This window comes from Somniosus microcephalus, chromosome 23, assembly GCF_052327205.1.
Source record: "Somniosus microcephalus isolate GS21.2 chromosome 23, FLI_Smic_1.0, whole genome shotgun sequence".
Taxonomy (NCBI): Eukaryota; Metazoa; Chordata; class Chondrichthyes; order Squaliformes; family Somniosidae; genus Somniosus; species Somniosus microcephalus.
Genome location: NC_141009.1, coordinates 13,262,541 through 13,278,002, shown reverse-complemented (window position 1 = coordinate 13,278,002; position 15,462 = coordinate 13,262,541). Strand labels below are relative to the sequence as shown.

The following is a 15,462-nucleotide window of genomic DNA, read 5'->3' as shown; positions in this document are numbered from 1 at the left end:
GATATTATCAGCTGTGCCAGATTAGAAGGCTACTTTGTGTTGGCTTGAACTTAATGCAATTTTTAACTCTTATGATAAAATAATTATTTTCCTTCACCCTCAATCTTATCTGTTCAGCTGGTTTTAAAAGTTAGTGAATTTGATTGTAATTAGTGCTGTGTTTAGCAGTTCTAACAGTGATACAACACCAACTTGCATTTATATAGCACCATTTAACGTAAGAAAAGTCCCTTTACGTTGCACAGCAGCGCAGACAAAATTGACACCGAGCCAAAGAAGGAAGTATTGGCGAGTCACTAAGATGATACCAAGGATGAGTAGCTTTAACTATGAAGAGAGACTAGGGAAACAAGAGGCTCTTCCATTTGAGTAGAGAACGTTAAGAGGAGATCTGGTAGACGCATTCAAAATGATTAAGTGTTTTGTTGAGGTAAATAAGTTTTAAAACTATTTCCATTGTTTGGTGAGCTGGTAATTAGGGGGCATAAATTTAAGGTCAACAAGCGAATTAATTAAGAGATTCATAGAGTTCATAGAAACTTACAGCACAGGAGGCCGCCATTCGGCCCATCGTGGCTGTGCTGGCTCTTTGAAAGAACGATCGTGTTTAGTCCCATATCCTCGCTTTTTGTCCATAACACTAAGCTCCTCATCCTCAAGTACCTGCCCAACTCCCTTGTAAAATTATTGATGGAATCAACTTCCACCACCTGTTCAGGTCGAGCGTTCCCGATCCCAACAACTCTGAGTGAAAAAAATTCTCTTATCTCCTCTCTAGATCTTTTTCCAATGATTTTGAATCTATGACCTCGAGTTATTGACCCACTCGCCAGAGGGAATATTGTTTCTCTATTTATTCTATCGAAACCTCTCATCATCTTGAAAACCTCTCTGAGGTCACCTCTGAACCTTCTCTGTTCCAAGGAGAACAGTCCGAACTTTTCCAAACCCCCCCTCGTCCCTGGTAACATCCTGGTAAACCTCCTCTGGGATGATTAGGACGAGATTAGGAAAAATGTTGGACTGCCTTACCAGAAACAGTGGTGGGACCAGAATCCATAATAGTGTTTAAAAAGGGAAGTGGATCAATATGTGTAAAAGAAAAAAATAATTGAAAGGACAAAGTAATGGTACTAAGTGGATAGTTCTGTCAAGAGAGCTGGCACAGGCATGATGGGCCAAATGGCCTTGCCCTGTGCTGTTTGTCGATAATATAGTGTGTGAGGGGCAGAGTGGGAGAGAGAATGTAGAAGGATGCATTTGTGGCTTAACTGCACTGTAATGGTGTGAGGATGTGCCAGGGCAGTCCAAATAACCCACAGTTGCTGTTTAGATTATGTATGTGGCGTAAAATACAGGAAAACTACCAGTAGGTTTGTTAGTTGATCTCTATGCCTAGTGCAGCTATCACAGGGTATAAATGTATTGCTGCAACTTTGCCACTGCATGAAAATCCTTTCTGCATTTAGAGACAGGAAAAGGAGAGTAGAATAGAATGGTTACTGCACAGTAGGAGGCCATTCGGCCTGTCGGGCCCGTGCTGGCTCTCTGCAAGAGCACTTCAGCATAGAATGTTGAGCAAAACTTATTCATTTGAATTTATTAAGATAGGAGCCCTCTCCCTAATTGACACTACAGAAATTGGAGTACTTTTAAATTTGTCTTTATTGTAGATCCAAAGTAAATTATAAAGGATTATGCAGTGTTGAGTATGAAAACAAAGATTAAGGAGCATGGTGTATGAAGTATTTGTTTATCGCTCTTCATTACATTAGTGTTTACAATAACACCATATGATGACTTGTCAGCTGTGGCTCAGTGGGTAGCACTCTCGCCTCTGAGTCAGAAGGTTGTGGGTTCAAATCCCACTTCAGAGACTTGAGCACCAAAATTTAGGCTGACATTTCAGTGCAGTGCTGAGGGAGTGCTGCACTGTCGGAGATGCCGTCTTTCGGATGAGACGCTAAACCGAGGCCCCGTCTGCTCTCTCGGGTGGACGTAAAAGATCCCACGGCCACTATTTTGAAGAAGAGCAGGGGAGTCCCAGCCAATATTTACCCCTCAATCAACATCACCAAAACAGATTATTTTGTCATTATCACATTGCTGTTTGTGGGAGCTTGCTGTGCACAAATTGGCTGCCACTTCAAAAGTACTTCGTTGGCTGCAAAGCACTTTGGGACGTCCTGAAGTCATGAAAGGCGCTATAGAAATGCAAGTCTTTTTATTCTTTTGAGCAGATATTAACGATTTGGAGGAAGGGACCGAGTGCAACATATCCAAGTTTGCCAACGATACAAAGATGGGAGGGAAGGCAATGAGTGAGGAGGACATAAAAAACCTGCAAGGGGACATAGACAGGCTAAGTGAGTGGGCAGAGATTTGGCAGATGCAATATAATGTTGGAAAGTGTGAGGTTATGCACTTTGGCAGAAAAAATCAAAGAGCAAGTTATTATCTAAATGGAGAGAAACTGCAAAGTGCTACAGTACAAAGGGATCTGGGGGACCTGGTCCATGAAACACAAAAAGTTAGTATGCAGGTGCAGCAGGTGATCAGGAAGGCCAATGGAATCTTGGCTTTTATTGCAAGGGGGATGGAGTATAAAAACAGGGAAGTCTTGCTGCAGTTATACAGGGTATTGGTGAGGCCACACCTGGAATACTGCGTGCAGTTTTGGTTTCCATATTTAAGAAAAGATATACTTGCTCTCGAGGCGGTTCAGAGAAGGTTCACTCGGTTGATTCCAGAGATGAGGGGGTTGACGTATGAGGGAAGGTTGAGTAGGTTGGGACTCTACTCATTGGAGTTCAGAAGAATGAGAGGCGATCTTATCGAAACATAAGATTGTGAGGGGGCTTGATTGGGTGGATGCGGGGAGGATGTTTCCACTGATGGGTGAGACTAGAACTAGGGGGCATAATCATTCAAAACTGAGATGAGGAGAAACTTCTTCACTCAGAGGGTAGTAAATCTATGGAATTTGCTACCCCAGAGAGCTGTGGAAGCTGCAACATTAAATAAATTTAAAATGGAGATAGACAGTTTCCTAGCAGATAAGGGAATTAGGGGTTACGGGGAGAGGGCAGGGAAGTGGACGTGAGTCTAGATTCGGATCAGCCATGATCCTATTGAATGGCGGAGCAGGCCCGAGGGGCCGTATGGCCTACTCCTGCTCCTACTTCTTATGTTCTTATGTATACGGTGAAGCATTCCCAACCCTTTTTTATTTCATTTGAAGATGTGATTAATAAGGCTATGCTGTTGTTGCGTCACTGTCTTTGTAATTCTCCACAGAACTTTACCACCTAGCTATATCAAATGAATCAAACAGTTCTTGAGTTGGCGGCATTGGCGTCAGAATGGTTGGTGCTGTGGTGTGAATGGTATTGGAACATCAGCATGCAGAAAACTGACGGCTTTCATCCAGCAGTCTATTTTAAAGTTCGAATGGAGAATGCAGACCAAGGAGCAGTGAATCTGAATCATTAGATGTCGGGATTAGAAGGGAAAATTTTGCAGGGCTTTGGAGAAAGAGCGAGGGCGTGGGACTAATTAGATGGCTCTTTCAAAGAGCCTGCATGGGCACGAAGGGTTGATTGGCCTCCTTCTGTGCTGTATGATTCTGTGATTAAAAATCGAAACTGCTTGAAGCGCACAGCAGATCCATCAGCATTTGAAAAAAAAAAATAGGTTAATGTTACTGGTGGGACCTCGATTAATAGCTCTGATTAGGCAACTGCTACTTCTTTGACCCTTGCATTTCGGACTCTTTTTGTACCGATACTGCTCAACATTTCTAAATGAATTATGTGTCTGATTCCTCCCGTGCAGCTCTTGGTCTGGTCAGGGGTCCTCTTTCATTTCTGTCCCGGTTGGTAAAATATTGAAGCCGTCACATTTAAGCTGACTACTTCAAATGAACAGAGCTTGCCTTATTGCAGAAACTAGAACAGTCAAAATGATGGCATTGAGACTGTGAGTTGATCTCTGTTGCAGCCTGCCTACACTGACATAAAGAGGCACTGTTTGTAAAACCTCGCCAATTACCTGAAACTGCTTAGTCAGTTAAACCAAGAATGTAATTGCACTAAATGTACTCTCTGCAGAGGACCTGTGCTGGCATCCAGTGGAAACCTGATAAAAGGAGATAATCCAAAGCGATGGATTGAAATTCTGGGTTGCATTTAGATATAGGAAGTTTGGAGGTGCTGTTTAACATAGTTAAGGCGGAGAGGTCTCGGGAAGGAGTTTCAATGAACAGCACAGACAGCGGAGAGTTCCATCACGCACAGTGGGCAGAGCGAGGGGGGTGGCACAGGAGGCCAGAGTCGGAAGACTAGTGGGTGCGGGAAAAGAGATTGGAGGAAGTTGCACTTGCAGACAGATGTAATGTGCTCGGAACAGGGAGCCAATGTCGGCCTGAGAGGACTGGCGTGCTGGATGAACAGAACCTCGTGCGGGATGGGTTAGGATACCGACAGCTGCATTTCGGACAAGTCGATGTTTATGGAGCTTGGACGAAGGGATCCCAGCAAGGAGAACATTTGAGTATTCGGGTCTGGAGGTGATAAAAACATGGATGAGGGTTTGAGGGGTTGGGATGGGGGCTAAGGTAAGGGCAGAGATGGAAACAAGCAACCATGGTGATGGAGTTTGAACCACAGAGGTGAACAGAACAGCAAGGCTGTGCATGGTTTTGTTGAACCTCCAGGTAAGTGATTGATAGATCAGTGGAACCAATCCACACTGCAGCCTGTGTAATTTATGGAGATTATTGGGTTTAAAAAGTAAATTAGAATCCTACAGCAGAGTTATACCCATCAGGAAAGGATGAACAGGCCGGGGCTCCTTTCTCTTGGAAAGAGAAGGCTGAGGGTGACCTAATAGAGGTCTTTAAAATTATGAAAGGCTTTGATAGAGTAGACACAGTGGCCTAGAAATTCAGTGCCCTTAGCACCGATTTTGCGGCGCTAGAGGGCCTAGCGCTGCAATTGGCGCCGGTTCCTAAATTGCCTGGGGCCCTTCCGCGGCGGTAGACCGGTAGCGCTGCGCCAGCACCGATGACGTCATCGGTGTGCGCAGCGTCCCGGTTGCCGTGGTAACCCGGCCCCAAGCCGAAATTCAGTTGCGCCCGCCTCGCCCGTGGCAGGCGCAACTAAGACTCTGGCAACAGAGTCTTCCCCCAGTGTGCGCCGGCGCATAAAGGTGGAGCGGTGGCCGGCCGCGTTCCCGGCGGCCGCCTGCCCGCACCTCCCTTCCCGGACTCCTGCATTCCCCCCCCGCGGCCCTGATCAGTGTCTCATGCGAGCCTGGCACTTCCCCGAGGTGCCGGGCTCAGATGTCGGGTCAATCCGCCGGACAGTTGTCGGCTGCAGGCAGCTCCTCCTTAACAGGAGGAGGAGGCCCGCAGTTCCCCCGCCTGCCGCACTGCATCGGGTGCCGCAGCGGGGGATTAGCGCCGGGAAACCCAAGTTCACGCCCGTTTTGAGGCGCTAAAGGAGGGTTTTAGCGCCCGCCGCCGTCTGGGCCCAGCGCACCCGAATTTTCGTCGGGCGCTGCCGCATTACCGCTGGCGCAAACTTTCTGGCGCAACAGCCCTGGCAAGACCAGAACCCAATTTCTAGGCCAGAGTGTTTCCACTTGTGGGGAAGAGCAAAACTAGACGCCATCAATATAAGATAGTCACCAAGAAATCAAATAAGGAATTCAGAAAAAACTTCTTTACCTAGGGAGTGGTGAGAATGCGGAACTCGCTACCACAGGCAGTAGTTGAGGCGAATAATATAGATGCATTTAAGGGGAAGCTAGATAAGCATATGAGGAAGAAGGAAATAGAGGGTTCTGCTGAGAATTAGATAAAGAAAGACGAGAGGAGGCTCGAGTGGAGCATAAACATCAGCACGGACAAATTGTGCCGAATGGTTTGTTTCTGTGCTGTATATTCTCTGTAATTCTCTGTAAAAGGTGGTCATTCGGCCCATTCGGCCTTTACCGGCTCTCCTGCTCATTCTTCATAGCTCTGCAAATGTTTCTTTATTAAGTAAAAATCCAATTCCCTTTTGAAAGTTACTATTGAACCTGCTTCCACCCTTTTAGGCCATGCATTCCAGATCATCACCATTCTTGACCCAGCAGCTCCTTTTAAATTATATTCATCATGAGGTGCAGTTATTAAAACCTGATTAGTAAGCTGTTTAGGCCAATTCTAGTGTTGGGCAACCAGAAGAACAGTTTTGTTTGTGTATCTAGGTTAGAAAAAGAAGCGTGAATCACACTGAGCAGGAAACCAATATTGTGCAAGATTTGGAATGTTGGCACATCTCCAATATCTCTGTGAACGTGGGTGAATCTGATGGGTAACGCAATCCTACAGCAGTGCCATTTACTCCTGGTTACAGTGTATCGATTCTAATGCTACTCGTTGATGGGAAATCCTGCAGTCATTCCTACGATACTTTGTTTGTCTAGCACTGTGGGTCTTTCCAACCTTGTTGATGTGAATATTTTGGCACTTATGATGCAGCGCCACTTAAGACATATATTTGTTCCTGTCTTTGTTCAAACTGAGATGTTTTCTTTTAAGACTGTTAAATATAGTTCAGTTTTCTCTGGCGCGTAGGGGGCTGTAAGTTATCTCTCCATTGGCATCCATCAGTTGTCATCCTTGGTTATGTTAATTGGAAAAACAGTGCCTGTTGGATGGACGCTGTTCCACAATCTTGTCAAGGAAATAGGGGTGCAACTGTGACTTCAAGGAGCATTAGGACGGAAGTGAAGACGCAACTAGTTTTAAGGGGTGTTGGGAAGATGAGTTGATGAACGTACAGATACGTACTTGGTCACAAGATATCTTGGAGCCAGTAATGACCTACTTTTCTTCCACTAACTGAATTGATGTAATCTTTGGATTTACAACTTCCCATTGCATCTCAAGTTACTAAAGTGAAAAGTGAATGACCTGGATTTATTCTAAAGCTGAAAGACCTCGATCATGCTGCTTGACTTGAGCTTAAAGCCGCCACATTCATACACTGTACCCAAGACTATGATGTAGTGTCATGGATACCTATCCTTTTGTTAAATTCTACCAGAGTGATCTTTCTTGTACGACCTGAAAGTGGGCTGCTAGGGCCAGAAGTACTCCCGTTAAAGTGAAAATCCATGAATTCACCAGTGCCTCAATTAATGGTAGCTTTAAGAAATTGTCACGAACATAGAAAAACCTGTCCTAGGTTACAAGAATATTCAGGGGTTATTAGTGCATTGAAATTTCAAAGTAATTTTGCTAGGAGTAGTAAGACATAGGTTTTCCTGTCGTTTCTAATCTCCACTGTGCTATTAATCTAATGTAAGCTACAACCAGTTCCCTGATATGGACTCCTGTTTAAGAATGCAGTGAGTCATGGCAAATTACAGAAACCGTGTAAACGATAATTAAAATCACTGATTCCTAATAGCCAGATTAACCTAATAATGCATTAATTATAGCACTAATGTAACCTTTTTTTGTTTAGACATAACCAAAATATATATATAATTATTAAATGAATAATGGAACAGGGATTCCAGTGAACTCATTAGCTATAAAATTATTTGTTTGACCACGTCATATACTTTTTATATTCTGTCTAACCGGCAGGCTGTGGTTTGTATCAGTACCAGGAAGCCTTTACATCTGGACCAAGTGCCTGGCATTTCTTCTCTGCCCCCCCCACCCCAGTGAAAATCTTTGTCCTTAGCTCCCCATTCGCCACTCGCCTCTGCACCCGACTCTCTTCCGCAGCTGTTGGTTTGTTCAGGGACTCGGCTCGAGTTTATGTTTCTTTGCTTTGCGCACTGTTGCATGTCCACTTCTGCACTCTCCGGGGGCTCATTGTGAACTGACTGGAAATAGATTTAAGCAGCTGGCAGTTTACTAGCAATCCTATCCTTTTGATTATCTAGTCAATGGCCACCAAGGCATAACATGGGATCTGGCGATTGTCACTGACTCAGGAAGCCAGCTTTTAAAGCTTTGGCTAGGCTGAATTATCAGCTGGCTTGGAAGCACTGTAATTCGGAATGTTGTAAATTCAAGTCTTTTTAATAAAAAATTAAAAAATCCCTTGCAGTTTGTGTAATTAGAACTTGTGATACTGCTCTTTTTTTCTCCGTCCTACCACATATTGGGTCATTTTTTGGAAGCTGGGCATGCTTCCGTCCTGTTTATATCAACTGGGTGCTGTGTTTTCTGGCAGGCTTGCCTGGAGAATGACGTTGACAATCTTGGTAGTGGACAAAGGGTCGACGGTGCCACGTTTGCTCATTTCAACACCTCCAACAGCAGTTTGCCAAATGCAGCGACTGTAACACAGCACATTGACCACACAGTACAGAATGAAACCCTCTCCCAGGTCTGTCTTGTGCATTTAAAAATTTTTTTTAAACATGCTCACTTTTCTGTTAGTTGCAGCTTGCTTTTGTGCAGTGTGGCTTCTGATTTTTAAAAGCATGCTAATTGATGTTGATGATTTTCAGTGCAACGCTGTGTAAATATAAATGTGTTCATGGGAATTAATTAAAATTAGACCTGCATGTGCAAGAATGGGTATGGTGTTTATTAAAGGCTTTTGAGAAGTCTGGTGGAAGAATAGCAGTTCTTCTTGCAGTAAATCCTTATCAGAGCTTCCTTCGATCTAACGAGATATGATGCCATTTTAAATGCTATAGTGTCACGGGCAATGTTCCCTTTAAGCTGCGCGGGCGCACAGCGGTCTACAGGTCCTGCGCAGCTGATTCAACGACGGCCTAATGGCAAAAACCGCGCGTGCGTGGTCATTTGAATGGGCCATGCAGCCCCTTAAAGGGGCCGCGCACCCAAGAAGAATTCGCGGGAACGTTGGTCACTGGTCTGGGCAGCTCTTTCGTTGCTATGGTGATAGTACTTGAGCCACCCAGTATCATCATCGTGCTTACACCATAGACTGTAACCCTGGTGCCCTTGAGTGCACTTTTCTTGCACACTTAACTAAAAGATCAGGCCTGCTCTTGACGGGAGGTGCAGAAGAGAATTGAAACCTGGGCAGCACTCATTGTATTCACTGATGTCAGCCAGCTCTGAGAACGATTGGAAATGAAATGAGCTTCTCTAACGCACTCTCTTCTCATAGGAAGCCCCCTCACTCGGGTCACCTGTCTTGACCCAACAGTCTAGTTGGGCATAAAAACAGAAAATGCTGGAGAAACTCAGCAGGTCAGGCAGCATCTGCGAAGAGAGAAACAGAGTTAACGTTTCAGGTCGATGACCTTTCGTCTGACGAAAGGTCATCGACCTGAAATGTTAATTCTCTTTCTCTCTTCACAGATGCCGTCTGACCTGCTGAGTTTCTCCAGCATTTTCTGTTTTTATTTCAGATTTCCAGCATCTGCAATATTTTCTTTTAGTCTAGTTGGGAAAGTCGTCTATTGGCAAAATTGTCAGGAAACCAGTGGTGTGTGAGAGCTTTTCTTTGCACAACCTAAATGTTAATTTTTGCCTCTGTAGATGTTGTATCCTGCAGCACATGAAGAGCAATCTGAAGAAAGCAGGTAGGAGCACACTTGGGCTTTCACTAGTCAGTCTCTCTGCTACGGTTGTCACTAGGCAATCCTCGCTTAAGATTTTCACACGCCTGCACGCCGATCGTTTTCTTTTCACTAGACTTTCAATAAAGAGTAATGGACGTGTGAAAGTATGGCTGATTGAACCGGGAAAGGCACCCAGCAGTAAGATTACTGGCCTTGTCCGTCCAAATGTGGCTTGTGTCTACTGAGAGCATTTTAGAACTCAAAAGCACCAGGGTGAAGTGCTAATAGTTAAAGATTTGTCACTGGTGGTGGGAACAATTTCAGATGATTCATTGAGTGCCACAAAGAAGTGTATCATGCAATACAGGAAACTCTTTGGTATCCGGCACCGACGGGACCAGGATGGTGCTGGTTGATTAAAAATTCCGATGACGGAGAGGGTTATCTACCGAGGCTATTTTTTAACAAACAAAAATAAAAACATCAAGAAATGTGCAGTATACAGTAATTGGGTACTCACCTACAGAATGTTGTGTTAAATGGATGGTGGAAGATGCTTGATTAAGTACAGTACTGCCAGTTGAGGGTAATCCATAACTCTCTAATTACTTAACAGTGAAACAAAACTTATACAGTAAACGACTGTATACAGCACGGGGGAGTCAGACTCCTGTCATTGAGGTGTTCGGACTTCCCGACAGCGCCAAGAAGCCGAGTAGTGGCAGTTTGGAGAACTACCCCTACTGACTAACTCGGCTACCGCGGGAGACTCGGACTCGGCAACATTGCCGGTTATTGAGGTGTTTTCGGAATATGAATTTTGCCGGTTAATCGAGAATTCCGGTGCCGTTTAAACGAGAGTTTCCTGTATTAAGGCATAGTGGCTCCTACCCGACACTGTATTGGAACCAATTTGCTAATTGCACCCGGTGATGATGCTGGTTTCTGGTTGTTTGAAGTGTTGAAATTGTCCTTGATATACATGTGTTTCAGAAGAATTTTTTTCTCTCCCCTCCACTCCTCGAATGATATTGTTTCCTTGCTAGGGAGTGGTTTATGGGTGCTGGCTGCTCCCTTGAGCAAATGACCATTGTTTACCTGTGAGCCGTGGCTGTAACTTCTGGCAGGCTATTTGACAGCAGCTGTCATTCCATCCCAGCCCAATCCTCTTCTCTTCACACAAGCACACTTCCAGCAGGGCTTTCAGTTGGGGTTCGGAATCCTGGCTGACTTCTTCTAACCCCCTCTAACTGGGGCGGGGGGTGGAATGCTGAGACTGATTATCAGCTAACTGGACATCAAACCTGGGACCGTTGTCGCTCAGCTACTCGGGATAAACTCGCTAAGCTGTTGACGGAGCCAGTTTTTAAAAACAGTTCTGTTTTGTTGTCTTACAGAGGCGTCTCCTCCACAGAAAGCCTCCGGCAATTGTCTGCTCAATTAAATGGCTTGGTGACTCAGGTAAGGCTGTTTCCATTCAACTTTCCCACAGCGATGCCTTCGTTGCCTCGAAACTTGACTATTCTAACACACACCTGACCGGCCTCCCGCATTCTACCCTCTCTGTAAACTTGAGCTCATCCAAAACTCGGCTGCCCGTGTCCTAACTCGCGCCAAGTCCCGTTCACCCATCACCCCTGTGCTCGCTGACCTACATTGGCTCCTGGCTAAGCAACACCTCGATTTTAAAATTCTCATCCTTGTTTTCAAATCCCTCCATGACCTCATCCCTCTCGATCACTGTAATTTCCTCCAGCCTCCCCCAAGATATCTGTGCTCCTCTAATTCTGGCCTCCTGCGCATCCCTAATTTTAATTGCTCAACCATTGGTGGCCTTGCCTTCAGCTGCCCTAAGCTCTGGAATTCCCCCCCTAAACCTCTCTCTCTCTGTACCTCTCTTTCCTCCTTTAAGATGCTCCTTAAAACCTACCTCTTTGATTAAGCTTTTGGTCATCTACCCTGATATCTCCTTATGCGGCTCAGTGTCAAATGTTCTTGAAATAGGAGCAGGAGTCGGCCATTTGGCCCTTTGAGCCTGCTCCGCCATTCAATAAGATCATGGTTGATCTTCGACCTCATCTTCACTTTCCTGCACTATCCCCGTATCCCTTGATTCCCTTAATATCCAAAAATCTCGATCTCTGTCTTGAATATACTCAACGACTGAGCTTCCACAGCCCTCTGGGGTAGAGGATTCCAAAGATTCACCACACTGAGTGAAGAAATTTCTCCTCATCTCAGTCCTAAATGGCCGACCCCTTATTCTGAGACTGTGACCCCTGGTTCTAGACTCCCCAGCCAGGGGAAACACCCTCCCTGCATCCACCCTGTCGAGCCCTGTAAGAATTTTGTGTGTTTCAATGAGATCACCTCTCATTCTTCTAAACTCCAGAGAATATCGGCCTAGTCTACTCAATCTCCCCTCGTAGGACAATCCCCCCATCCCAGGAATCAGTCTGGTGAACCTTCGTTGCACCCCCTCTATGGCAAGTATATCCTTCCTTAGGTAAGGAGACCAAAACTGTACACAATACTCCAGGTGTGGTCTCACCAGGGCCCTATATAATTGCAAATGTTGTTTGGTAACGCTCCTGTGACGCGCCTTGGGCCATTTTACTACGTTAAAGGCGCTATATAAATACAAGTTGTTGTTGATGCGGCTAAAATCAAGAACTTCAGCCGAATGGAGGCGATCAAACCTCCATTCCTGCTTTGCTCTGGAATTCCTGGGCCAAATACAAGAAAAGCACGTGTCTGATGGGCTACCCCTTCCTACCTCCTGGATTCTGACCTTCCTCTCCATCACTATTTTTGTGCCTCTGTCGCACGCACACTCTCTTTCTTCCCCCCCCACCCCCCCCCCCCCAAACTACTATCGTCAGTCCTGTTTTGAATTTTCTCTTGTTTTCCTAAGCAGCTAATGTACCGTCCTACACGCTGTTCCTTCTCCTGCTTCCTCACTGTTTTGAAATCAGGACGCATTGCATTGTTTCCTACTCTTCGACTCCTAATTTCACAGGCTCAAAAAACTATGGCAGTACTTTTACCAACTGTCGACGTGCTTTAAAATCCCATAATTTACTATTGACTGCAGTGTGGTGCAACAGACTGCAGTCTTCAGACTAAACTCCAATTGGGGAAATAAAAAATTCTGGAAATACTCGGGCAGCATCTGTGGAGAGAGAAACGGAGTTGATGTTTCAGGTCGATGACCTTTCATCAAAACTGGAAATTTGATCTGAAACATTAATTCTGTTTCTCTCTCTCCACAGATGCTGCCTGAGCTGCTGAGTATCTCCAGCATTTTCTGTTTTTATTTCAGATTTCCAGCATCCGCAGTATTTTGCTTTTGTTTTCCAATTGGTGAAATGTGGCTGCTTAGGACCGAGAAATACTTCTCAATTACCTATGTAACCTGAGGGGGCACAGAGACACCGAGCTGATTCACCCTTCCAGCGCCGTCAGTATTTGTATATTGTGTGGAAGTTGGTTAAGCCCTGTGTTGAAAGGTGACGCACTAACTTCTGAGTTCCTGTGTCAGTTTATCACTCCTGCTGTCCAAATTCCACACTCCATGTGAAATAAAACAAAATATACATAGAAATACATAGAAGATAGGAGCAGGAGTAGGCCATTCGGCCCCTCGAGCCTGCTCCGCCATTCAATGAGATCATGGCTGATCATCCAAATTCAGTACCCTGTCCCTGCCTTCTCCCCATATCCCTTGATCCCTTTAGCCTTAAGAAATATATCTAGCTCCTTCTTGAATATATTTAATGAATTGGCCTCTACTGCCTTTTGTGGTAGAGAATTCCACAGGTTCACCACTCTCTGGGTGAAGAAATTCCTCCTCATCTCTGTCCTAAATGGTTTAGCCCTTATCCTTAGACTGTGACCCCTGGTTCTGGACTCCCCCGCCATCGGGAACAGCCTTCCTGCATCTAGTCTGTCTAGTCCTGTTAGAATTTTATAAGTTTATAAATATTGGACCTGAGCAGCACGTCTCTCAGCATTTGTTTTCAGAATGGGCCATTGATCTAACCCAGTGTTTCCAGTGTTTTCATTTCAGATTTCCAGCATTTGTAGTCTTCCATTGCAACGAAGCACTTTTATAAAAAAAAGTCAATGGATTACAAGACAGTAATCCATTTGGGGGGGGTTCAAGTGACTAACTGCTCGACCTCCACTTTGATATGGCACCTGAACCCCTCTGCTGGATTACCACCTTGCAACCCACTCCTCCCTATCCAGGAGCCTTTACATATCCCTGTTTTTAAACAAATCAGATGAAGATTAAACATCATTGTTGGAGCACTGGCTGGCAAAATCTTTCTGGACTAGGATCAGGTATTTAAGCGGCATTGCAATTAAGCGATGTAACCTGATGCTGCTTGTGGCGATTGCATTATGATTGCAACTTGTCAGATGGAGTGAAACACTGATTTTTTTTCTCCCCCCTCCCGCTCTCCCTAGACTACTTATGTGAATGGTGAAAGTGCAGTTTGCACTGTCAGCCCAAAAGAACTGGAGGTAAGGTGATACGAGAAGATTCCGTATGTCGAGGACGCAATTCTAACATAGGACAAGAAAACTATAGAATAAAATTGATCGCATTATGTCCCTAATTTAATACAGCGGTCTAAATTCTGAGGGCCTCTTAATATTTTCTCAGCTTCTTTGTATGATTTTAGAGATTCTCTAAATACAAATACATTTCTCTCACCTTCTGCTTCTGTGTAGAATGTGATTATTCAGATGGAAAATGGCTTAGTTTTGCTACTGATTAGATCCTTGTGAAAGCTTCAGGTTGACAATGTTCTGAGGAGCTGATGATCAGCACCACAATTCTTATTGCATAGAGGCTACTTGACAGGAGCAGAACTGCTGCACAGGGTGAGGGGTTGGGTACATAATTCAGTAGCGTCTAGGCTTTGAGTTATGTGGCCTCCTCCATGAATATAAGCCACTATGTTCCTGTCAAGTGTTCTGTTTATACAACTGGTTCTATTTGTTTTTTTTTTCTTAAACTCTCCCCCCCCCCCCCCCCCCCCCCCCCCCCACCCACCACCACACCCAAAGTCAATTTTTGTCACGTGACCTGAAGGCAGGCATTCCTGGCTGGTGGATCTACTTTCACCAATCACTTGCCATTATTCATGTGTGAGCTTTAAGCTTGTTCACAGGGCATTTGACCCTAGCCTGATCCAGCCCTCCCCTGACTTCCATGTACAGCACCTCCAGGAGGCGGCACTGATTAGTTAGTTAATGGAGGCAGGAAAGCTGGCTCCTTATCCCCCTCGTAGCAACCAACTCAGCATAGACTGGGATCGAACCTGAGAAATTTCTGGCCTGTGTGGCTCAGCACTCAATGTATAAACTCACTGAGCTGTTGGGGGAAGCCAGTCTGAAAAATCAGCCGTGCCGTGAGATTGCTGCTCGTTGGCTGAGTATGTGTGAACAAGGACATTTTTTTGAGCAGATTTGTATATTTGAGTTGGGTTGGGTGGGGGTGGGGTGAGGGATGATATTTGAATTTTATTCCAGTTCTGAACTGCAATTGAGCTACAGCAATCACAAGCTGTTGCTCTTTTTGTCCTTGATACAGAAATTGTTCTCGCTGCTCTGATAATGTCATATTTTGCTGTGGAGCGAAAGCGAGTTCTTACCTGACTTCAGAATGTCGCTGCACCAGTTGTATAAATTTTAGTTAATATGATTGCAGATGGATAAAGTGATCTGTATATGATTGTGGCTTTTAGCTAAATAAAAAGTAAATGAAACTGTATCCTGTCTGTCAGGATTAAAGCACGCACTCCTGGGTTCTTGCATCATTAAGCACTGTTTAGATGGCCTGCGCTTCCTTTTTATTGTGTGTCAGATAACTTCATGCATCACTGAACAGTTCGGCCAGTC

The 15,462-nt window shown here is 44.9% G+C and overlaps 1 protein-coding gene across 1 annotated transcript in view; it reads left to right on the top strand.

Annotated features, from left to right (window-relative positions):
- The window catches only part of golga2 (golgin A2), a 100,082-nt gene that overhangs the window by 13,333 nt on the left and 71,287 nt on the right, over positions 1–15,462 (top strand). The window contains exons 4-7 of the mRNA XM_085965416.1: positions 8,241–8,396; positions 9,527–9,570; positions 10,947–11,010; positions 14,023–14,079. Coding sequence (XP_085821542.1) covers positions 8,241–8,396; positions 9,527–9,570; positions 10,947–11,010; positions 14,023–14,079 — 321 coding nt within the window. The remainder of the gene's footprint in view (positions 1–8,240; positions 8,397–9,526; positions 9,571–10,946; positions 11,011–14,022; positions 14,080–15,462) is intronic.